The sequence below is a fragment of the Rhipicephalus sanguineus genome, chromosome 9 (assembly GCF_013339695.2).
Source record: "Rhipicephalus sanguineus isolate Rsan-2018 chromosome 9, BIME_Rsan_1.4, whole genome shotgun sequence".
NCBI lineage: Eukaryota > Metazoa > Arthropoda > Arachnida > Ixodida > Ixodidae > Rhipicephalus > Rhipicephalus sanguineus.
In genome coordinates this window covers 77,505,773-77,531,718 of record NC_051184.2, presented here as the reverse complement: position 1 = coordinate 77,531,718, position 25,946 = coordinate 77,505,773, and the positions used below count along the sequence as shown (strand labels likewise).

The following is a 25,946-nucleotide window of genomic DNA, read 5'->3' as shown; positions in this document are numbered from 1 at the left end:
TTTGTGCGGCTCCCTTCTCTACCTCTCCCGATCCTGCAGACCATCTTTGTTCGTCGCTCTCGCGCGCGTTTCGTGGTCACGCGCACGCCCGATGTGTGGTGGTGGGCCCGTGTTATTGCGCTATCGCTAAGCACCAGGGCGCGGGTTCGAATCCCTATCTGCCACGGCGGCTACGTTTCCGCGGACGCGAAACGCGAAGGAAAAAGAAAATTGAGATTCCTTCCACTACGGCGAAGTGGAAGTCAGCGAAGCTGGGACTGTGGTGGGTCTCGTATAGTAAATATTGCTGCGTTGAATTTATGTTGTCGTTATTGACTATAATGTAGTGGATCATACCAACGAAGTTTAGAAAAAGAGAACGATAAGAATGGAATTGTGTTGGATCGTGTTCGCCTGAGTTGCTCTTCTACGTTACAATATCAAGCGAATATAGGAACCTTTAGTCAAAAGGTCCCGATGTTTCTCTTTCGCGTGACGCATAGTATCTCATCAACGGCGCTCTCGAAATGAAATCCTGTAAATACGTAAGAAACCTCCGTTGTTTTCGAAAGTGCAAAAAAAATGGCACGGTGTTCGTTTGCTGTGCAAGTGGCCTTGTCCTTGAGGCAAGATTGTCCACGTCATTCTGCCATGTCGGCGAACTCGTACACCTTTACGTTTACTTCCACGTCATGTCCACTTTCTCGGCACAAAAGCGCTGTATTAGTCGAGTTAATTGGTTCGACGAAAATTGTTGTTGTACGCGTCTTTTGTCCACGGACGCGGTCCGCCAGAACCTATAGCCATATACATATTCGCTGCAAACGCAAAAAAAAAAAAAAGAACGTAACGCCTAATGGTCAAAGTAACGGTGTACCTCACAATCACGGGTACGCCGTGAATTACGGCTACACACTTCGAACTGCTCGGGCTCATCGAGGCTTCTTGCGGTCGATTATATACATATTATTTCGCAGCGCATCATTTGGGCCATGTGTAAACCGCGGTAACTGCGACTGCCACCGCGATCGAATTTGGTGAACGTACGGGGCACATTGTTGTGGCCCGTGTGCAGGTAAGGTTGAACGCGCGTAAATGGATGATGTGATGTGGTCTTCACGAAGATGCGGTCGACGTTTTAACCAGTAAATAAATAACAGTTGTCGAGGTTTTACGTCCCAAAACTGCGATATGATTATGAAGCACGCCGTATAGTGGAGGATTCCTGATAATTTCGATCATCTGGTTTGCGTTAACGTGTAGGCGTGCGCACAAGGGGAGGGAGGCAGAGAGGGCCCCCCCCTCCGTAATCACCTGGGCGGGGAGGGGGGGGGGGGGGCAAGTCTTCCCTGCGCGTTTACCCAGTTATGGCCACTCAGGTTTTGAGCGATAATGGCGGCCGAAGGCCCCTGATGTTGCACTCCGAGAACTGTTTACTTCTCATCTTTACTCCATAAAAGCCACGGACCAAAGGCAGGCCATTGTGCGAGGCACGTGATCGCTTTCTTTCTTTCTTTCTTTCTTTTTTTTTTTCTTCGCCCACTCTGAAACATGTTGTCCATGGGACTCGACCAACGGGAGGGTAGGGGCGCTGCGATGATACTTAGAAAGTTCGATGAAAGCGATGTCCAGAGAAAGTTCACGCGTCTCTTTCTAGGCCGAGGCACTTAAATTGCTGGTTCTTAATAAAGTTTATTCCTCGCCCTCAGCCGATCTCAGGAAATATTTATTTATTAACAAAGTGCTAGCAAACACAGCCACTACCCCTCACATGATTCATCAATGGCAGACTCTTGCTGACCGGAAGAGGGGCATAGACACCTCCGCCCCCTGCATATGTACCTTTTGCCACTCTCCATGCATAGCCAACATGGAGCATCTCATTTTACGTTGTCCTGCCCTACATCCTCATAGAAAGAACAGCGCCACTTTTTATGCATCCCGATTTGGAAGCAGTACAAAAGGACATACTCGAACACCCTCACCATCTTATCACATTAGCCCACTTCGGAGTTAGTAGCGGCTTGGCGCGCGTGATTTAGTGTGTGCCTACCAACCCTCCCCCACCCCCAACCTCCTCATCAGTGGCCTTCGGCCGCCCCGCCACGGTGGTCTAGTGGTTATGGCGCTCGGCTGCTGACCCGAAGGTCGCGGGATCGAATCCCGGCCGCGGCGGCTGCATTTTCGATGGAGGCGAAAATGTTTGAGGCCCGTGTACTTAGATTTAGGTGCACGTTAAAGAACCCCAGGTGGTCAAAATTTCCGGAGCCCTCCACTACGGCGTCTCTCATAATCATAGCGTGGTTTTGAGACGTTAAACCCCAGATATTAAAAAAAAGTGGCCTTCGGTCCTCCCTTTGCATAATAAAAGAATCTATCATCATCATTCCTCCTCCTCCTCCTCTTTAAAGAGAGTGATGTACTTGACAAGCAAGGACTCACAAAGAAGAGTCAAATGACAACATTCTGGAGGCATAACAGTTTTATAATTACGGACTACTAAAAGTTCTAAATGCGGTCGCTCGAAACTTACAGGTTCGCTTACATTTATTCATTTATTAATGTATTTATTTAGTTTGTTTGTTTGTTTATTTATTTATTTACACATTACTGCTCACCTATAGATGAGGCTGTAAGTGGGCGTGGCATAAAGCACAGAATAAAGTGCTCTCGCATAACAAAAATCAAGACGCTACAATCGTGTCACACGAACCGACAAGAAAAAAAAAAAAAGATGCGCTCCTGAAAAGCAGGGCACAAAGCATGCGCGCAACGTTTCAAGCTCTAGTATGCAGGGTGTACCGAGAAACAAGTGTCCGAAAATCCTCTAAGATGGGGGAATTTAATATTTGCTCGCTGCCCTCGTAATTACTTTTGCTGTGGGGGCAGTCATATTGAGCTGGCTGAAGGTATCAATTACGGCAGTAATCAAAGAGACTAAATTAATCCACTTTTTAATTAGTGGATACAGACGGACGACTGAAGTGGGAGAACTGAAGACCTCCCTGCGAATAGCACATTGGCGCTTTGAGGTTTCGAAAAAAAAAAGCGGCCTCCGGTAATTATTTCGGAGAAGTGAAATTCGACCAAGTTCACCGCCGAAACCGAAGCGCCGATGAACGCAGCTATCAGACGACCGTGATGACGTCACTGTTCGCGACATCGAATGCACTGCCGTTAGTTCATCTGCGTTCGCTAGCGTACGTGCGGCACGCATGCTTATGTGATCACAGTCGCAGCCCGCACAGCCGTGAAGCAAAGCCAATTGGCGATTGATTTAACGACGCTCGCTCATTCTCGACGTCTCGGAAGAATACGGGAGCTTTGGTTTCGGTTTCGTCGCCAAAATTACGTTTTATCATTCTACTAGAATCTCATGGCAGGAACGGCCCCAATTCTCCCGTCTCACCCTGCCGGCTGTCTCCACTAATTGAAACGTTAATTAATTCAGCTTCTTTATTCACTGGTGTAATTAATATCTTTAGCCATCTTACGATGTCTGCCGCTACCGAAAAACGTAATTATGGAGGTAGCGAGCGAATATTCCGTTTTCCCTATTTGTAAGTATTTTCATATACATTTATTCAAGCACCCTGTATACGCAACTGATTGCGAAAGAAAAAAAAAAGAAGCATTAATGAAAGCATTTTTTCACCTATGAAAGAGATCAAGGAACAACAGGCGCATCACACCAACTCAAAAAAAAAAAAGAAAGCGAAAGAAGATACGGCCATGAAATTAATTTTTAAATGTAATAGGGTGATTCCACGTAAGATCGAACAAACGATGGCTGGTCGACCTCTCAAATTTATTTCAAAATTTTATATGTTATTGCCTGATGAGTGGAAAGAAGAGATCCGCAATTTGTTTTGCCGCCAAAAATTTTTTCGAAGCACAGGAAATCAATAATGACGAAGAGGTGGAGTGGAGCGCTCATCCGCTCTGCTGTTTTGGCCAACTTTCGTTATGAATTGCACAAAATATATTAAAGTTAGGTAGCTGAAATTTATTTACCTAAATATATGCATGTTTGTGCTTCTGCTCAGGTATTTTTAGTTTTTATGTGTAGTGTAGATGTTTTTGTAAAAAACCTCAAAAGTGGCCCAATTGGCAAAATTTTCTTCACTCTAAAGGTCTTTATCTCAAAAAAGCCTTGTAGCAGAGCGACAAAAATTCAGCATTACGTTCTTCGCATGCTTATCTATCAAACTGCCAAGTCTTGTATTCATATAATTTCTCAGTAAAGAGATATGATCGGGCTAATTTCAAGAGCACACCGAACAATGGAAACTTCTGACGACAATTAAAAAAAAACCCATTTTTTATATTTCTTAAACTTTGTCCACTTATTCACCTCCACATCAGCTTTCACAATCATTAAAAACATGTTGCATAATGTCGTTGCACTAATAGTTACGGCCCCTCCAATGAGACCCTTAGGCAAGGATGGGCAATTCCGACTTCTTGCCCAGCAAGTGTATAAAATGCAGGCAGGATTGAATTTCTTTTTATTAAAAGGCCAGCAGGTACCTAAAAAGGTGTCGCCGGCACTGGAGACGTTAATTTTGAAATTATTTGGTCACTGCAGCGGCCACGAGCGCGGGGCTACCGAGCAGGCGCGCGCGCACCCGAGATGCTCGTTGTAAGAGACGGCGCAGTGAGAGCTCGTTTTCGCGTCCTCAGACCGATTGAGTTCGAAACAGCAACACCTCTCGGGTGACTTGAACGCACATGCACTGGAGCTTCGCTATTCTATCCGCCCTCTGTTCGCATCTCAGCTAGGCGCTGATAACACGGTGGAGATGGAAGCAAGATGAAAACTCTATAAGGGAGCTATGAGCGCTCGCTTCACGCACGCTGCTGCCACAGAAACTGCGCTGCGCCAGTTGCGATCAGTGGAAAGCATTAACGTGGCGCTCCAGTGGCAAAGCAAAATATGGATTGTCAAAGGAAAAAAAAGCAAAACTATCGGTAACCAGATGCGCTTGCCTATATTAGATGTCGGCAGCAGACGGACCTGAACTGGCCGCGCGTTCGGTGCGCTGTTCACACTTCATTCGGCGAGGATAGTTCTTGTGCTTTGCTCTTACTCTACGTCCTCCTGTGCGTCTCATGACGAGAAAGTATAGCTCTGAATGAGTCTATTGTGGAGACTACCTTTCGAAGCACAAGAGCTTAAAGGAGTACTGACACGAATTTTAAAAAAATTTCGGATTGTTGCTCTAAATGAAAATACTGGAGTCGAGAAACCTAAAACGACTATTGTGGTGCCTGGGAATGCATCCTATATATTTTAATTAGCGCCACCTTAAAAAGACCTTTTCGGTTTCGATATCGAGGGGGTGGCTTCTCAGTGTCGTTTCATAGCAGTGTGACGTCACGGAGATAGAGAATCTCGCGACGTACTAGCGGGAAATTCGTCATCTGCTCGTGGTGCACATAAACAACGGTGAGTGAATTGTCGTCCAGTGACCCTGACAGTGATTTCTACGATTTAGGCTGCATGCAGGACGCAGAACTCGCGAACTCGGAGGAACTACTGTCTTGACTCGTCGAGATAATGTCCTTGCAGTGGGGCTGGCTTGCAGATGCTCAGCGACGAAAACTTCAAAGTCAAATTAAAATATCTTATACGTGTTCTCCGACTCCAGTGTGTGGACAGCGTGGACACTGCATACCAACGAAGCAAAAAATGTCCCTTTTGTGATGTCTCAAAATCGTGTCAGTACTCCTTTAATTATTGCAAAGAAGCCAAAATTTCGCAGAGTTACCGACCTAGACATAAATGCTTTGAAGGAACGTTTAACGCCCGAAAGATCAGTGACTGTCAGTGAGACGGACTACTTGTGCTACGCGTGCTTTTGCTACCACTGCAATGAAAGATATTCACGGAACGCACAGTTTAACGATGGCATTCTTATGCCCCCTGAAAAAGAAATCGACGCAATTAACCAGATCACTGCGACTACCGGTGCACGTGCGTTCAAGTCACCCGAGAGGTGTTGCTGTTTCGAACTCAATCGGTCTGAGGACGCGAAAACGAGCTCTCACTACGTCGTCTCTTACAACGAGCATCTCGGATGCGCGCGCGCCTGCTCGGTAGCCCCGCGCTCGTGGCCGCTGCAGTGACCAAATATTTTCAAAATTAACGTCTTCAGTGCCGGCGACTCCTTTTTAGGTACCTGCTGGCCTTTTAATAAAAAGAAATTCAATCCTGCCTGCATTTTATACACTTACTGGGCAAGAAGTCGGAATTGCCCATCCTTGCCTAAGGGTCTCATTGGAGGGGCCGTAACTATTAGTGCAACGACATTATGCAACATGTTTTTAATGATTGTGAAAGCTGATGTGGAGGAGAATAAGTGGACAAAGTTAAGAAATTTAAAAAATGGGTTTTTTTTTAATTGTCGTCAGAAGTTTCATTGTTCGGTGTTTTCTTGAACTTAGCCCGATCATATCTCTTTACTGAAAAGTTATATAAATACGAGATTTGGCAGTTTGGTAGATAAGCATGCGAAGAACGTAATGCTGAATTTTTGTCGCTCTGCTACAATGCTTTTTTGAGATAAAGACCTTCAAAGTGAAGAAAATTTTGCCAATTGGGCCATTTTTGAGGTTTTTTATAAAAACATCTACACTACACATAAAAACTAAAAATACCTGAGCAGAAGCACAAACATGCATATATTTAGGTAAATAAATTTCAGCTACCTAACTTTAATATATTTTGTGCAATTCATAACGAAAGTTGGCCAAAACAGCAGAGTGGATGAGCGCTCCACTCCACCTCTTCGTCATTATTGATTTCCTGTGGTTCGAAAAAATTTTTGGCGGCAAAACAAATTGCGGATCTCTTCTTTCCACTCATCAGGCAATAATATATAAAATTTTGAAATAAATTTGAGAGGTCGACCAGCCATCGTTTGTTCGATCTTACGTGGAATCGCCCAATAATGATAATAGTAGTAGTAGTAGTAGTAGTAGTAGTAGTAGTAGTAGTAGTAGTAGTAGTAGTAATTATAATAACGCCTTGTCGCAGCTGTGTGTCGAAGCTCGTTTATTCCGCGTTTATTATCTATATTATTTTGTTATTACCTTTATTATAAGCAGAAAACGTCGATCCATTTGAAGCAGGTTGGTGACGTCTGTTGACGATCGGCACAATGAATAGTTAAGCAAGCTGGTTTATTATTATTATTATTATTATTATTATTATTATTATTATTATTATTATTATTATTATTATTATTATTATTATTATTATTATTATTATTATTATTCATGATGTCAATAGGCGCGATTAAAAAAAAGACGCACAGAATAGAAGGACGTCGTCCTGTGTCCTTCTGTTCGGTGTATCGTTTTAATCGCGCCTTTCCACATCATGAATCTTGATGATTATTCGAAGGATCAGTGTTACTGTGTAGCAATCGTGTTGCAGTGGATTTTCGGGCGCGAAAATGCCGATTGCCCACCGTGGGCAGAAACTGCGAGGAACGCTGGGCAAAGCCAAATATTTTGTGCTCGCTAAAAATAATCCACTGGGGTCTAAATTAGAAAGCGTGCCCTTTCTTTTTGCAGAACCATCCATTGTGCGCTGGCGTTGCGTTTTGAAAAATGGGGCTGCTGCTTTTGTACGGCTTTCTGGTTGATTGATTGATTGATTGATTGACACATACTTGTGATTGATTGATTGATTGATTGATTGATTGATTGATTGATTGATTGATTGATTGAAAAGAGTATGTGTTACTTTTTTCGGTGCGTAGTGACTTGCCACGTATATAAACAATGAATCGGTTTAGATCGATAAATTTGCTCTGAGAACTCTTAATGTCGTTAATTTCGCCATCGTAGGTTTATTGATAGTGGAGAAAATCAAGTTCAAAGTTCAATTTCTTTCACAGTGATGCATTCCTTCGCTCGTTTGTCCTCTGAGCGTAGTTTGGCGCGCAAGCGGGGCTCATCCGCAGTCGAAGCGGCACTCATGTAATGTCAGCGCCCGCAGCATCGAGCGGCCGCTGCTGCGGGTTTGTCAAGCGGCTTATCCCAAGACAAAGCTTGCTTCACCATGACACCGGGCTGCGTATTTGTTGGTGTGGAGCTGCTGATTTGTGATTATGTCACGTACAAGTATTTTTAGCGACTTATATCCGAGTTTCAGCCCATCAGGAATGACGCGGCCGCTAGGCTGGCATGGTCATATTTGACGCACTATAACTTGTTAGCAACCAAAATAATGCAACGTTTCTTTCTGCACAATGGTAGATGACGTCCTTGACTTCAATCAGAGGGATTTAAAAAAAAAATTAAGAACGACCTTTTTGAGAAAATCATTTTCAAAGTTCGGCGTTTTTGGTAAATCACTTACGTTTCAGCCCAATTATCAAGTAAAACGGAGCGCGACAAAACCACGCAAATTATTTTAAAAGAGAGCAAAAGTATGAAAGTTAATATGTACCGATTTTTATTATCCTCACTATAACTTGCCTGCAGCAATAAATTCCTGAAATACAGGTATTTTGTGCGATTTGCCAAGTTTGTGATTTTTTTCTTCAAAAGTGCTTCGACGAGCAAGGAAAATAATAGACTCATAAGATTGTATTTCACTTGTTCTTTAAGGGGAATAAATATTGTGACAAAGAGGTGCACCGTTTTTTCCAGGTGCGCTCAAAATTCAGAAATCGCGAAATTGGCGAAAAAGTGTTTTTTGCGGCCAAAATTTGTACATTTTTTTTCAGGCGAACAAAATTTTTTTTCGCAAAACTAACTGCGAAACTATTGTTCTGGGTGTAATGCCTAGACTTACAGTAAATTTCATCAGAATCGGGAATGGTGACCGGGACCTCGTGTTCGATACTGTCCTTTTTCACTGTTTTCTAATATGGCGACAGGCGCACGGCCTACGCAATAATACCTTAGGTTGTGGACATTTGTTAGATGTTTGGCAAGAAAAAAAATAAATAAATGGGAGAGGGGAATCATTCCGGGCGGGTGAGAAATGCGACTTCGGCCGTTTTTATCCGCCGGCCAATTTTGATCGATGGAATGTCGTTAGTCGATATGGATGTCGTCTGCTACGGACTCAAGATGGCGTCGCTTAATACGTCCGACGAACTGTTGTTTCTTGCGTCACGTAGATGGTGGACGTATTGTGCATAGAACAATGGGATAGCTGAGCTGTGGCGCTGAGGAGTAAGCATTTCAATTTTCAAAAAATAAAAATAAAGGTACCCTTCTCTGCCAGTCACAAGGAAGGCGCCCTTACGCTATAGCTCGCTGGAGTATTGAGAAGTCGTCTGCTCGCACCGTGTCGTCTGCTCGCGCACGTCGTCATGTTGCGCTTGTGATGCCATCCCGGGATATGCAAAAGGTGCTGCGACCGACGGGCTTGTGAACCACACAGTAGACGGTTGGAAAACAAAACAACGCAAAAAGAAGTCACCGCACTTTCCCCCTCGTTGCCGGGAAACTACGAAAACGCCCGCTCCGGCCAGGCTTCGCGATCACGTGATGGGAGCGCGAACCAATCGCGATCGAGGCTGACCGCGATGTGTGTAAGGCAGGAGCGGGCGGAGGTGATGGGGAGTGGTGCGAACCGAGCCAGCGGCGGAAACCCCTTTTCGCCAACCCTCGCTCGCGGCGTCCAAGGAGGAGCAGCAGAGCAGCATCATCGGCCAGTCCGATAACCCGCGAGCATGGCGGCGCCCGTCGCGCTCTCCGGGTTCCAGCGGCGTCCGCTCCGAGCTGCGTAGTTCTCGTCGAGGCGTCCCCCAGACGTCAAGTGCATGTGGTGCGGTCCCGGAGTCTTTGCCGCTGCTGCTGCCGTAGTGACGATGGTGCTCGGACGTCGGGGCGGTTGAAGAGACCGCCGGAGGTGCAGGCTGCGTTCTCGCGGACCGGGCGTGTGCTTCCCGTGGAAGAAGGCTTTCTCTCTCTCCCCCAGCGCATCCTCCTCTCCGACAGCTTTGTCCCGATTTCCCACATTTCGGCCCTCCGTGCTTACTACGACTGGCGGTGCGGCATGGATGACGACTGCGACGCGGCGTCCTCGTCCATGGTCGGACTCGGCGGCGCGAAGGAGGTAAAAGAAAAAAAAAAAACGCCAAGGTCGCCGAAGCGCGCCATGTGGTGGTGGGAGGTGGGGAGGGATCTGGCGCACGCTGATGGGAGCGCGGGAGCTTTCCCGTCCGGCACGCGAGGTCGTCCTTGCATGGTGGTTTGCCGACTCGCGATCGTTTTCGCACGCACTTTGCGGCTCCTGTTCTCTTGGTTCAGGGTGCAGACATGTTCCCGTGGCAAGGGATTTCTATGTGCGATAAGCGTCGGTAGAAGGGGGGAGTTGCTAACTGCTGCGGCGGTTAGTCGCTGCGTCTGTTGTTTCTCGCGAGCTTTAGCTCCAATGAGAGAGTTGGCATCCCTCAAGTATCATAACTTGCACTGTGACGAAACATCTCTCAACAAGGCAAGGTTGAATGTTGCCACCAAAGAGTGCCTAAAAATGAAAGACCTGTTGATGTGATCGCAGTGTTTGTTTAGAACTCGTTGCTGCTGTACCAAATGTGTCTTTAACACTGCTCCTATGTGTTCACGCGTGAAATTGAAACTACTGATGGGCATTCACAGGCAATCGATTGGCAGGTGGTGCTAGGCGCACCATTGCAATTCGTGAAAAATTCGGGGTGGGCGAATATTAGGGTGTTTCGAATATTCGAACGAATGTTAAAGTATTCGAATTCGCTTCGATACGAATGTAGATTATTCGAAATTTCGAAGTAATCGAAATGAACGAATATATGTATGTTTGACCGCACATAATCCCCCTGTAAAGGTGGTTTCACTGCAACATTGGGTTGCTGTACCGTGAAACCACCTATCTAGGAGAAATCTGCACTGCCGCAAAGCCACACTTCGAGGTAAATGTACATATTTTTTTAAAGTTTAAAAGCGTGTTATATGGGCTTATATGCGCTAAGTACAGTAATTTTTAAATTGTACCGTATTGTATCACTTATAACTTGCACCCTACTGCTATTCAAATTTTGATACTAGTATTTAAGGTTTCTTCCACTTCATTTCAAAACAAAAAAGTGACATTCACTCATACCTAGTTCCAATTCTTAAAATTATTGTGCAAGGGTCATGACGAAAATGCTAATTTTTCTTAATAATATGTGGTGAGTACTATTCGATTCGAAATTATTCGGCCAAATCACTATGCGCTTCGGATTCGCTTCAAACTTCAAATTTACTATTCGCCCATCCCTATGAAGAATGCATTATTGATTGGATTGGGGTTCCTGACCGATATTTTGCAAGACAATCCAGCAATGTTGTGTACTGCACAAAAGGTTATCCAAAACACTGGCATAGCCAGAAAGGGATGAGAGGTTCAAGACCCCCTCCCTCCCCCCAATACGTTTACATTTTGTATGTCTAAATGCACACCACACACACAAAAAAAATGTGTGAACGCACTTATAAGGGCGGTCAAACCCCACCGAAAAAAATATTTCTAGCTACACCCGTGATCTCAAGCTAGAATTGTCCAGGGGTGCTCTCACCCTTGCATGACTAAGCAGCGCTGCCACAGCGGTTAAGAAGGGCCATGAGCGAAATGTATAAATGGACAAAATGCCGTGGCTTGTGTTCTCGAACGATCTCCAGCAGTGCTAGATCTGACGTCAGTGATGTGCTACTCTCGTCTCACTTTACAGTTCTCAGCAGTTTAAATGCAACACTTGGGTAAAAGTGTGGACTTATGCACATTGTCAGAATGGAATCTTGCAGGGTGGCTTACTTGCCGAGCTTTACAATTGTCCTTGTTGCACCCCCGACATGCAAGTGTAGAAATCCCTTGGGTGGCGCTGTTACCTGTTGTTCTGTGGCCGCAAGTATTTGAGTACGCCATCCTTTGGCACCTTTGACAGCCAGGATGAACAACCGCGTCGCAAGTGGGGTCAAACTTTCTTGCAAGACAGTCCCGTACTTTTGCTTCCGCTAAAATCATTTCTGGTCCCATCTTCTTGGAGTGACCAATTGGTGCACTTTTGATATTGTCACATAGTTGTGATGGTCACACGGTCGCAATCGACAGAAAAACGAGCGCACGTGTCAGTATCGCATATGCTGCAGTGGCACTGCTTGCAATATTGAACATAGTGCATGCCTTTGCAACGATAGCAGTAAATAGTTGCGAGAAATGTGGTTATGTTCTGTCACTGTTATGGGTGTTTAAACATCAAGGAACTCTCCAAGCAGCCGCTTGTGGTAGTTACGCAGGCTATCTAATATAGCCACACTAGGCAACAAGGTGAGAATTCGGCGCAAGCTTAGCCTCAAAACATGGGTCTCTAAAGATCCCGACATTGAAGCAGGTTTGCCTCTGCTGCATGTTGTAATGAAAATAATTGGCTTCAAAGGCACTGAAACTTGGGTGAGTTCGTCAAGTTGGGAAACCATAATTGCAACGACTAAGACCAGCAAACTAAAGTTGCATGATTCGATAATCTGGTAAGTTCGTGTTCATCATAATACCCACAAAAACCTGGGTGCAGTTAAGTTGGTAACGGTACCTAATTTGCTAGTCTATTTTTGAAAAACATCTTCGTAGGAATGAAGCATTCCTTGGTTGTCATGAGCTTATGGAGTAGTTGGAAAGGGGATACTTTGATCAGCAGCTAGAAATCGTAATGGGATTCGCTGTAGAGCCAGAATAGGACTCGCAGCGGGGTAGAGGCCTTGCGGTGATCAACAGTGGGCAAGAGACAACTTGTTCGTGTTGGACTTGCCGGGTTTGCCCCTAGGGTGATGCTGGTCGGGTTGGCGAGGGGGTCTCTGGGAGTGGGGTCGGTCGTGGGGTGTCCCCTCCTTTTAAAAGGCGCGCGGCTTTCCTATTTGCAGCGAGCGTCTTGCTGCTGCCATGTGGAATGCTGCAGCGGAGGGGATGCCTCTACCGGCACCAACGAGGACAGCGGGCGGGACGTGTCACCCATGTCGCCACCGTCACCCTTGCCCCCAACACCCCAGGTCTTTCTCTCTCTCTTTCTGTCTCTCTCCCTCGTGCGGCATGTGTATTTATGCACCAGACTTGTCCTCACTAACGAGAACTGAAAGCCTGTAGCCACATTAGTTGGTCGACACGTTTGTGCATGCAGAAGCAGACGACCTTGTTGCATCTGTCAGTTTCTTCACTACACACCCTAAAGTAGAAACTTGAAGGCATCATGAACCACTGCCTCAGGCTTGGTTAGAAAACACATCCTGCGGATAGCAGACACTGCTATGAACAGCTCAGTCAAATCTTTCAGTCGTGCATGGCAAGTAGAGTTTAGAAGCTGAACGTGAAGCTGCCATTTTCTCAGGCACCCTGCTTTCATACAGAGGCCTGTGCTCAGTCTCTGTGGAGCTGCCGGTGCCTGCTGTTTGACGTCATACTGCAGATAGCATTCTATTGGCCAATAGACGACATAAATCAAGGGTGGCGTTTGGATCAGATGCATTCTTGCCACAGGCGTCACCACGTGCCAATGCCACGCTCCGTAGTCTGCTAACATTACACAGTAGCCACACTAGCCCGCAGAGGAATCACAGTGGGAGAGAGCAATTGCATTTTATTGTGTGTGCTGGCGTAACTTTTTTCCCCTTTGTCATTTCTCCCTGTGTAGCTTGTAAGAGTGAGAGCGCCTATAACGTGTGACAAATCTCTAGCTCCGCTCATTCTTGACGGATTCGAGAAATTTTTACAGGAATCGATTCGTGAGGCAGTAAACTCCGACACTGAGGTCATTCGATGATTACTCGTAAAAGTGGTTCAAGACCCCTTTAAAGCAGTACAGGGCACAGCGATTTCGCATCTCGCTTTTTGTCTTGCAATGAGTATCTAACAGCCCACTTATCGTGGCTGGAAACCTCGTTTGCTCAGAGGCACTACAGTAAATTATTTGGAGCCATTCTTATCGCGTGCATTTGCACTTCTGGTTTTAGAGAGCGGCACCTAATGTGCTCTTTTTTCCTTTTCTTTTTTCAAACACCGCTGGTCACATGAGCACACAAAACAGCAATGCATTTGCCATGCGTTATCACTTGTATGTGCGCACCACATTCACAACTGCAGCTTACAGCACACAGAAGGAGCATGGTAGCCAACATAAACTCATGACTTAGGTGGCTGCTGTTCGTTTACATTAGACGCGAGTTGATGATGATGTTGCGATGCGCTCGATTTTGCGCTTACTTGCGTGGCATAACACTTTTAATTGGTTTTACATATGATCTAGTCTATATTCACCTGTAAAACGCATTCACCGTGTTTCCCTTCCTATTTTCGTCTTTTCTCTTTGTATCTTTATGTTTAATGTCGAACAACTAAAGCTTAACCAAGTCTGGTTGTTATTTACGTACATTGGAGAATGTCATTGAATTCAGATTTCATAAAGGCAATATTGCTGTTATAACAGCCGATAGCCTTAATTAACCTTAATGGGTTGCATAACCGGTTTACGTGAAGTGCGCATAAAAGAACTTCCAGTAGGATCCCCCTTGGAGCGTTTCCGAGTTTCACTGGTTGATGCTGGGCTTGGTGCATTCCGAGTGCTAACTCCAGGATTTTGGCGGCCTCTCAGAATCTCCCAGTGAGAAACGCCGCACAATTTATTTTTTTTTTTGGGAGCCTAACTGTGCTTGCTTATGCACAGAAGTGAAGAAGATAGTGACTGAGGTGGGGGTCCTTGCCAAGCAGTCGTATTGTGCAAGCGTTTGTCTTTGCAGCTACCATCTTGTTTTACTTATTCGATTTTCAAATACTGTCAGTCCCTGAAAGGAATCATTACGGGTGTGGGAGTGAATACGTACATGAAATACACAAAAGTGGTGTGAACCTCAAAATAAACACTCAATATGAAAAGATCTAGACATAAAAAAAAAACAATTACAACAGTTACACACAGCTAATAATTTCAACAAGCAGACTACAGCAACAGCCAGATAAAAAAAAAGACAGTCAACAACACGATATACGTCCGTGTCAAACATGTGCTTCCATGAGTTCAGTGAACAATTGTAGCGTTGTTTGAACAACAGTGAATTCATCCAAGGGATTCCAGTCTCCATCTGCTTGTGCAAAAAAGAAGCGAAACACATTGTTAGTAGAATAAAGTTCCTCTGAGGTGAATCTGTGTTTGCGCCGTGTTTCTCTGGATGAGTTATATGTAACAAATGACCTGGGACTTAGCTTGAAATGGTTGTGTAGCAATAGATACAAGAATTTCAACCTGTGCACTTTGGCTCGGCTAGACAAAGTAGTGACAAAGTTTTGTTCTTTCTGGTTTGTTTGTTTGTTTTCTAATGCAGTCTCACAATGAGGAAAATTGTTTATTTTAACATTGTGAAAAAAATAAATAAAAAAGAAACACTGTTGCTACCATTCAAAGACTCGTGTTCTTGGAATTAACCTAGAATTCTGCACTGCATTGCTCCTTATACATCGAGCTATTCTTCGCTATCAATAAATCACTTCCACTTTTATTGAGTTTTTTTTTAAATCAAGGTGTACACAATGGTGTGCTTTGAAAGCTGTCTCTCACCCATTTTAAAGCGCAGGTCTGCTCTGCTGTTAGCTCAGTGCTGTGTGCAAATTCCTTGCTGTCCTCTGTGCCTTCTCTTTCACTTTCACCTGTGTAGTAAATAAGCCTGTCATCATGAGTATAGTCATTGTTTTTGGGGCATACGTGGAAATATCCGGTTGCTGCAAACTAATGACAATGTCTTAGGCTTGAAATGCACCCATGCAGCGGTTCCCGGTGGTGGCTATGGCTCGTCGAGTAAAGAGCCGAGACCCAACTGATACAATACAATGGAAAATGCACAGTTTTTTCACAACGTATTCCAAGGCTACATTCATGCACCTGTATTTGGGCAACAATTAAGGGCGCCCTGCAACACTTTAGCCATTTCTGATATGGCTATATGACCTTTTATCGAGGTCAATTGTCATTTCACGTTGCCACGTTTCGTTGTTGCCTGGATATGAATGCCTTGCCATCATTGCTGCCTGTAGCAACTGAAGTGGTGCACTGCTAAGCGCATGGGTGAAGGTCCAATTCCCGGCATGGAGGAAGGAGACAGTTAAGGAGGGAGCATTGCGACATGTGATTTAAAGAAAAGTCGTAGGTCACGCACGCACATGCCAAGCTTCGCATGCCTCCCATTTTCTTCGTAGGGGAAGGGCTCCTGAATTTATTTTCTGAATTTGTCGAGTATAAGCAAAGTTATAACACGAATTGGAGCCCTTTCTTAGTCCTTTCCTTGCCACGAGCACAGTGGAAGCTACACGGGCGAGCATGGCAAGGGGCCGATGCGCCGCTCGAAATAGTCTCCCTGTGGAAATTATCAACTCCTCAAACTTTCATAATGCCCTGAAACATAATTTTCTCTCTTTTATAACAACATGATAAATTGGTATATTTCTTAATCGACCTCTTGTACACGGAAATAAGAGTTAAGTTTTAGATGATATGGTGGTTCTTGAAGTTAACTAGTGAAATGCCTATGTATTGTTAACGTTGTGTCAGCAGACCATCTTATTATTTTTCTGTCACTCATTATGTATGCTAATTTCCCGAAACTGTGAACCACGAAACCAATCTGAAGTATTTGCATCGCACTTTTTATGGGGTGTGTAATAGGTGTCTGATTGCACGTCTTATAAACGCCACAGCAACTGACGTGTATTTGCTCATAGCCCTTATCTCGATCATCGTATGTTCCTGTGAATTTGCTCAGAGTTCCTCTTGTTTGTTACTGATAAATCACCCTTGTGTATGTTTTCCCGATTATCTTCTTTTTTTTTTTCTTCGTTGCTATGTTGAGATTTACTTGCGTTTTGTTCATCGGACCTTCAACTAGCCTTTGGCAACAGGTGCAACAAGTGTTTCTAACAAGCGATTTGTGATATCGAAGTAAACATTCATTCATTCATTCAAAAGCTGCGTCACTGCTCATCGTGGCCTTCAACACTTTCTCATACAAAATTTTTTGTATGACTGTTATCGGTTGCTGCCTCTGGTTCCGATATACATGGTACAGCAGTTTCTGTTGGATTGTGTTGTATTCCTTCTCTTTTTTTTTCTGCTGTAGATTGAGTGTAAACTGCGATTTTCATATAATGTGCACCCTATTATATACATTACTGTGAGTGCTGTATGGACTGAACAGGGGCAAAAGCCTTGTCAGGCTACTATAGCCTTCGGTCTCTGTCTGCACAAAAAATGGCCGGAAATAAGGTGATTCTGGTTGATTGATTTATTGGTGGATTGATTGACTGACTGATTGATTGATGTGCGTATTATTGCATGCCTGTTTTGAGAGGGCTTCCGTGAAACAGTCAGCGCTGACCATTCCACGCTTTCTTTCTTTTCTGTCGTTTCTCAGGAGAAAAAGCTGAGTTCGGGGTCGCTCGGAAGCGGGGATGCGGCGAGGCCGAAACAGGTGACTGTCACGCACCCTGGGACGACGAAGCCCAAGCCGACGTCCAAGAAGAAGGGCTCCATCCAAGCCGATCTGGTGAGTCACGGAAATCGCCGTAGCAACTCGTATTTGCGCGACAGTGGCCATCGTCATCCTTTCTTGCCTAGGTTGCACAAGACTTAACGTGGGGTACTCCTTTCAAGGGACACCAAAGGAAAATATTGAAGTTTTGTTAGATTGATTCTTTACCTGCATTGGAGTATATCAGCGCTTTCTGCGCACCAAGAAACAAATTTTTTGTCGAAAGCAGCCACCGACAGTCCCTGTGCCACTCACTGCTCAGTTTTAATTGCCCACGCTGAATAGAAATCTTGACATCACCACCTTGGCTGCCGATTTCTGTGAATCAGTGGGCATCTGAGAGCTCCATAGCCGTAATATGTAGCAGCAACTCTGGCTTACTGCGCGTTTATTTATTGGCAAAATTCATATAATTGACTTTTCATCTGTAAGCCGTTCATTGATCGAAATAGATAATCTGACGTCATTTGTTGAGGTAGCCACGGAGCACAATGAAGCACTCCAATTTCTCAATTTTGTCGTTTCCTTGCTTACAAAAGTTCTGTTCTCGCCAGGAATGGCGAATTGGTTATTACACAAGCCTAATCTTTCAATCTAGCTCAACTTAATATTTCCCTTTAGTGTTTAATATTTGGAGACAATAGTCATTTTATACTGGTATGAGTCAGCTTTAGGTTATCACGTCTCTCGGTGGGAATAAACTTATAAGTGAACTGCAGTAAAATGGGCGTTCTAAGTTACCTGTCACTATTGTGTAATATGTTTTCTAGGTGTGAACTAATTGATTAAAGGGGTACTGACACCTATTTTCGAAGCTGACTTTACTCTGCCATACAAGTCACCTGTATGCAGACACGGCTGAGGAAGTGTGAAGCCCAGGAAATGCTGATAGGATATTTTATTTTGGTATTAAAGTCACTTTCCTCATGGGACACCTAATGATGTTGACACTGGTAGGATGTCATGCTGTCGAATCGATGCCGGTGACTTCACGCACCAGTGAACGACTTGTTCTGACGCCATCAGATACCAAAATATACAATAAGGTCATTGTGCATCACCAACAGAGCGATGGAGCAGAGTGGCCGTGGAAACATCGCGATATCTTGTGCAAGCACGTGACGAGAAACTCGTACTGTTTCACGATGTCACGGTACAGTATGAACTGATACTACTAGCTTTTAAAAACATGTTTTAATTCATTTTTCGGGGTGCACTCACGCTTACCAGTTCATTTTCTAGGCTCCTGAAAGCTTGGCGTCTCTTTTCATGGAAAAAAAGAAAAATGACAACTGGAAATATTGTGTCAGTACCCCTTAAAAATCAATGTACCAAGACCAGGCTTGGTGCGTGTGCCTTTTTCTTTTCACTCATTGCCTTGGGTTAAATGAAAATCGTTACTAGAACAACGCGCATATTTTGTTTCTCTGAAGGTCTTGTGTGTACGTATGTTTTCTATTGGCTGCGGCTGCCAAGGACAGCATGGCTGCTTCATTTTCATTTGGCCGAATTTGCATGGCTGCTTGTGGGTGCCCGATTCCTGTGCATTCAAGTGCTTCATCTTGTACCATGCAGTGCACGGTCTTTGGTTTTTGTGTGCGATAACGAAAAAAAGTGATCGTAGTTGTAATTCAATAATTATTGTGTTGATGTTAAATTATTCATTGCAGCAACCACATTTCAATGGGGGGGGGGGGGCCAAAATGCTAAGAAATGCCCGTGAACCGTGCATTTAGTGCTCGTTAAAGAACCCCATATCCCCTACTGTGACGTGCCTCATAATCAGATCATGTTTTTTGCACATAAGAAGAAATGAGGTTCTTAAAGCTGTCTATTTAGTATTGTGTTGTGTGACTGGTCCGTCACGGTTTCTAGCTAAGCCATGTTGCCCCATGCCCTTTGTTTAGCTAGAGCACATGCAGCAGTTAGGAGGTGACCAAAATACTGGTGGTGGTACTGGTAATAAACATCATAATAGCACTTCATAGCACCATGCCATATTTTCTGTAAAGTGAAGGCAATTTTTCATGTTTGTCTATTTCATGTTTGTTACATATTCATGGTAATAGAAATAAGTGCTAGATTCCTGATTCGAAAATTGACAGTAAAGCACATTTGGAGGGTGCCACTGTTCTGTCACAAATCTCACTTGTATATCACCCTTTAGATCCCCCCCTTTTCCAGGTGAGGAAAACAAAAAGTACACAGCCTTTCATAATTCTAGTTGGCGAGGCATCTTGACGTGACGTCCATAACGGGTTTGCCATCCTTTTGTTTGGCCCAGGGGGCATGCCTGTAATTCTGTCTGAGAGCAACTTGTCATCACAATTGGGCGATGATTGCACAGCCAGTGATGTGGAACAGCCACTGACACTGCTGGGTTTGGGTGGCGTCTGCTGACTAGTGCATGAGGTTAGGCGTTGGCGATTTCTCACCAGGACTCCCGTGGGCATCTGTACCACATAAGAGCGTTGCCTCTGGGCTTGGCTGAGGACAGTGGCCCACGTCCTCGCGTCGTGAACCCATACTTCTTCGCCTTCGTTGAAAGAGCTCAGGTTGTGAACTGAATGGTGCCTGTTGAAGTCCCGTACCTGGCATTGCCTTTGCACCCTGTCCCTGTCCTTGAAGTCTGCAACTTGCAACCAGTCGGGAGCTCGCTTGGCTACAGGTGTTGGTAGGAAAGCTTGAAGAGAGTGCCTCATGAGGAGTTGAGCAGGACTGTAGCTAGGCACTTCTGGGGCACTCCTGCTGTACTTCAGCAAATCCTTCATTGTTTGGACCATTCGCTCTGCTTCGCCATTGCACTAGGGGCAGCAAGGGCTGCATGTAGCATGCCTGAACCCTTAGTCCTTGGCAAAGTCCTGGAAGGCTTTGCAGCCAAATCAAGATCTATTGTTGCTGATGACTGTTTCTAGTATACCATACCTGGCAAAGATGATCTTGAGCGCCGCGATGACAGTCTGTGCAGATGTTGACAAGAGTGTGATGACTTCAGGGTACCTGGACTAGCAGTCCACGACCAACAAAAACTCCTGGTTGTCCAGGTGAAACGTATCTAAAGCCACGTGTTCCCAAGGAAGAGCAGGCGTTGCTGACGGCATCACCAGTTTGGCACACCGGACACGAGTTGTCACACACACTCCACAGTTTGCTATTGTAGTTTTCCACTTGGCTGCTAAGGCCTGGCCACCACATAGACTCTCTGGCAAGTTCTAAGCACCGGTTGCCACCTTAGTGACCCTCATGGAGCAAGTTCGTCATTCTTGGCACAGTGTTGATAGCACGACAAGGCATTCTCCCATGAGCAGAAGACCATCGCAGATGGATAATTTGCTGCAGTGTTCTTAACATCGAGTCACATTCACGGGCGCTCTGTCTCGTCTGGGCAAGCCTTTGGTTCAGCGGGTCTTCAGCGCATTTCCGTTCAAATTCCTGATGAGCAGTCTTCCAGGCACACAGCCACAGTTGAAGGAAGAGCCTGCACAACTTGCGACACAAATAACTTGACGCTGTCAGCAAAGACAGGGGGTGTGAAGCGCGCAGGGTGCCTGGACAAAGTGTCATTTTTGGCTAGGAGCTTGCCAGGAATGTACTTGACCGGGAACTGGTAGCACAAGAGCCCAATGCGAAACGGTTGCGCTCAAGGAGGCACAATGTCCAGGTTAGCGGATGCTAGAAACTTGACGAGCTGGCTGGTGGTCACTTTCAACGACAAAGCTGAGGCCACGCAGGAACCCGTCAAACCTGCGCACTGCCCTATAGATGGCCAGTGCCTCTTTTTCAGTTTGGCTGTACCACTGCTTGACTGGAGTCGGAGCATGTGAGGCAAAGGCCACAGCTTGTCTTTCGCTGGTTTATTGATCCTACAGAAGGACTGCGCCTAGTCCATAGAAGCTTGCATATGCAGATACTGTTGTTGCCAATTAGGGGTTTACAGGGCCATGCAGGACATACTTGAGGCAACCATTTCCTTGAGGGAGTCAAATGCATGAGCGGTATCCCATGTCCAGATGGTGGCCTTGTTCAGTAGCAGCTTGGGAGGTGCTGTGATAGCGGACAAGTTTGGCTAGAAGCACCCAACATGGTTGAGCATCCCCAAGAAATGCCTTACGCCTGCCACATCCGCTGGAGGCTGCATTCTGGTAATAGCACTGACCTGGTGATAGCACTGCCACTGTACCTGACTATAATGCCCAAGAAGTTCACGGAGAAGACATCAAAGCTGCACTTTGATGCATTCAAGGTTACGCCAACCTCTTGCAGTCTCTGGAGGATGGCTTAAAGAGAGCAGTTGTGCTCAGTGCGGTCACGTCCGTACACAAGAATGTCATCCACAACGTTCACACAACCTTAGAGACCTATAATTTTTGACATCTGGTGCTGGAACACTTCTGGTGCTGAGGTGATTCCAAACGGCAATAGCAATAGCAGCCGAAGGGTGTTCTGAAGGTGTTGTACTCCTTTGAGCTTTCGGAGAGGTGTACTTGATGACACCCGGCCCTAGCGTCCAACTTGGAGAAAACTGTAGCTGACCCAAACAGTCCAAGGACCTGCTGTGCTTCTCGCACCTGGTTTTGCTTAGTTAGGCCAACACACAGGTGATATCCTCGTGCAGCTTTTGGGACTACTACGAGGCCTGAACACTATGGCTTCTCAACTTGATGGATGACACCTTCCTTCTCCAGTTTGTCCAGTTCCTTTTTCGCAGCCACCCTGAGCAGAATGGGTATGCTTCTTGCTACAGTTAGAGAAGAGGGCACTGCTCCACGTTTTAATGTGGATATGGTACTCTTCAGGCATAGTACTGCGTCCACTGAACAGTGGCCCAAAGGCTGGAGGCAGCGGTTGGAGCCTGGAGCTTGCTGATGTCACGTCTAGAGGCAGCGGTTGGAGGCTGGGGGCTGGTGATGTTATCGCTGCGCCGACGTCCACCGCCGAGTCAACATAATGCACAATCCCGAGTGAGACCGTCGCATTGTAACCTAGGGGTTGTGTCGACACCGGTGACGATGTACAGCTTTTAGCTTATAGAGTGGCCATGCCAAGACAGGGTAGCGGGAAATGTGCCGAGCGATTCCAGTTTGCAGCAGCCTGAATCAATTAGCTGTTCACCAGTAGATTGGCCAAGTGTGCTGGGACACCGCAAGGACGAGCTGGGCACGATGGAAATAACCGTGAAAGAGCCCACTTCGTGGCGAAGGTGCTAGCCATTCATGTGAACCACGATTTGGCGACCTTGTTCATGGGATGACCGTAAATGAAAGAGAGCAGCTGAATGTGGCTGAGGCGCATTGTCGCAGAGCGGCAAACCTTGGTGGCAGTGGTGAGACCTCACGCAAACACGAGTCCTCAAACTGGAGTAGCCGTGCTGTCCTTTGACTTAGGTCAACAAGTATGAAAGGCGTCAGAGAGCGCAGCATAATGCTAGCGGTTACCGATGGAGTTGGGAGCAGCTTGGTATTTGGCATACTTCTGCGGGGATGTTGTTCAGGCAGGGTTGAACTTCTTGGAGCTTGCCAGCAGAAAAAGCCGCTTTGGCTCAGTAAAGTCCCGAAGAACCAAAAGCGCTCTTTGTTCGCTCACTGCGCCATATATATATACATTTGACGGGCACCACTGTGCCGCCACAAATCTTACTTGAACAGTGCCTTCTGGGATGCTCATGGGAGCCAAGCTTGTCATGACTAGCGTGAGTGGTCAACCATCCTAATGTGGGGCACTTGCAGACTGGTTTGCTGTTAGTTAAATGCGTCTGAGCTAGAGCAATTGCTTGATTTCTTCTCAACTAATAAAAGCATCTTCTTACACGTTACCTAACACAGGCTCCTTTTGCTGTACACAGCACGTCTTTTGAGGCTCGAAAACTGCACCTATCATGAATCCTGAATGGCTGAAAATAAACATATGGTAAATGAAAATTATTAGGCCAGCTGTGTGACTGCTGCCCCAACAAATGCTTTTGAAGCAAAAGAAAGTGATGAATTGTCGACGCATTAATGCTGCCATTGCCAACTTTATTACCACTGCGCCGCAGTGGCACAGTGTTTACGATACTCGGCTGCTGACCTGAAAGTCACTCTTTCGATCTCAGCTGTGGCAGTCACATTTTGACGAAGGCAAAATGCTAGAGGCTTGTGTATGCTGCAATGTCAGTGCACATTAAAGAACCGCAGGTTGTCAACATTATCTCGAGCCCTCCACTATGGCTTCTCTCGTAGACTGATGCGCTTTGGAATGTTAAAGTTCATAGAAAAACAAACCATCAGGTTGTGATTTCGACACGCAGAATTTCATAACTTCTTTAATTATGTGTCACACAGTAGTGGTAGCTTTTTATCATTGCACGTTTGCTTTTTGAGCCACATGTCTGTGCTTTTTTTTAAAATGAAAATGGAAGTGTGAAGCAGTGCATGAAAAAAAAGATGTAGCAACCCTGCTCCTTGTAGGAGCACATAAAACAACCACAGGTTTGGCTCGAGTGTCTTCCTGCTCCTTCTCTAATGCCCTACTTGCACTGGCTGGCTGGTGACATTGCGCTTGTTGTTTTTTTCTTTTTAAAGTGGTACTGACACCAATTTTCGAAGCTGAGTTTACTCTGCCATACTAATCTCCCGTATATGGAGACAGCTCTGAGCAAGTCTGAAGCTCAGTAAGTGCTGATGTGATGTTTTATTTCGATATTGAAGTCGATTTTCGCGTGGCGCACCTGCCGATATCGACGCTATCATGACGTCAGGCTACAGTGTCGATTCTGGTGACTTCACGCACCAGCGTGGCTAGTTGTGACGACGTCTGGTACCAAAACATGCGATATGGCCGCCTGTGTGTTGCCAACGGAGCCACAGAGCGGAGCGGCCGTCGAAACGTCACGATACCTTGCGTGAGCACATGGCGAGAATCTCGTACCATGTCGTCACGTCAGGGTACTTACTGTAGGAAGTGAAACCAGCTTTTGAAAACATATTGTGACTGATTTTGTCAGGGCACACTCACGCTTACCAGCATACTTTCCAGGTTCTCGAGGACTCGGCCTTTTATTTGACGCAAAAAAAAAAAATCACAGCTGAAAATGTTCGTGTCAGTACCCCTTTAAATTTTTGTGTTCCTTCTTTTCGTGAATGTCCAGTTCTGTTCACACTGACCTGCCTGCACATTGTCTCCTCTCACATGCACGCCGCCCTCGTGTCCTCCCTGTGCCCTCCTCCTCTCGCTCCTCACACCTGCACACCGGCCCTGACCCTCCACGAAAAAAAAAAAATCACTAAACGGGAATGCACCGTAGCTGTACGCTCAGTGCCACAGCTCGTCGCAGCGCATCATGGCCGGGGTGAAATTTAAGATGGATGAGTGGCTGAACAACCTCTCAAACAAGGTCAAGACGGTAAGCAAGAGCCTCACCCTTTCCCCCTTTCCCGTCGCGTTTTCCGGTAAATCCCGCCACATGTTAACTCAGTACCCATGTCACCTCTACGCCGTGTGATCTCGTGTGACATCACCTTGTGAGACGCGACCAGATGAATCCAACAGAAAGTAGACCCTTTTCATAATTCGCAAGTGCGCTTCCCTGCTGTGCACATTCGCCCAACTAATGGCGGCACCTGTTGTGCTTCGAATGGAGAGGATGTCCCAGTTGCACGTGCTGAAGCTTGCCTATTATGTGTGTTTATATTGAGAGAGCTGAGCCTTCATAGTGCTAGCAAACTGTGCTTGAACAAGCTGTTTGCAGAAGTGACCAGGCGCCATCAGTTGGGCTAACTGCATCGCAGGAAAGCTAGCTTTACAATTATGAAAAGGGCCTATTTGGCCAAGGGAAGCATAAGGGGCGTTAATTGTTCTCTTTAAGGACAGTGTAATAATTATGACTTAAATTGAAATGAATTGAAGTGGGCGAAAAATCAGCCTATCTGTCGGTGGCATCCAAGCCCACGTGACACCCTCTGGCAAAAAGAGTGTTCCACACTCGCCGCCTTGGTTACGAGTGGTGCTGGCTAACACTCCCAGGGTTTACACGTACAGAAACACCCAGTGAAGTGGACGGGGAAGTGCCTTCCATCGTAGCTTAATTGGTAGAGCATCGGACGTGTAATTTGAAGGTTGTGGGTTCGGATCTATTTTGTCCACTTTAATTCATTTAAATTTATGCAATAATTACTACGCTACGGTTAGTGACGACAATTAATTTCCCCTCAATCTCAGGTCAGAGATACAGTGCACTTTCGTATTCGGTTACGTTCATTTCGAGCAAGCGAAAATTATCCTTTCGATGTCACATGGCTCGTGGGAAGCGGCACATCGAACGACTTGTCAAACACGGTAGTGCCTTCAGCAAGTTATCATGTGTGGCAATACACAGCTGAAAAGAAGTTTAATGAAGGCACATTGATTAGGCAGCAGGTTCAGTTCATCCAAACCTCAATGTA

The 25,946-nt window shown here is 45.7% G+C and overlaps 2 protein-coding genes across 5 annotated transcripts in view; both read left to right on the top strand.

The window, feature by feature from the left end:
- LOC119405345 (60S ribosomal protein L32) overlaps positions 1-25,946 on the top strand; it is a 219,441-nt gene that overhangs the window by 119,829 nt on the left and 73,666 nt on the right. The window lies entirely within an intron of this gene.
- The window catches only part of LOC119405346 (leucine-rich repeat protein SHOC-2), a 139,432-nt gene that overhangs the window by 68,582 nt on the left and 44,904 nt on the right, over positions 1-25,946 (top strand). The window contains exons 2-4 of one of the 4 annotated variants that reach the window (XM_037672180.2): positions 12,883-13,008; positions 17,410-17,541; positions 24,809-24,907. In XM_037672180.2, coding sequence (XP_037528108.1) covers positions 12,883-13,008; positions 17,410-17,541; positions 24,809-24,907 — 357 coding nt within the window. The remainder of the gene's footprint in view (positions 1-12,882; positions 13,009-17,409; positions 17,542-24,808; positions 24,908-25,946) is intronic. The other 3 variants (XM_037672181.2, XM_037672182.2, XM_037672183.2) reach the window with 3 other exon arrangements.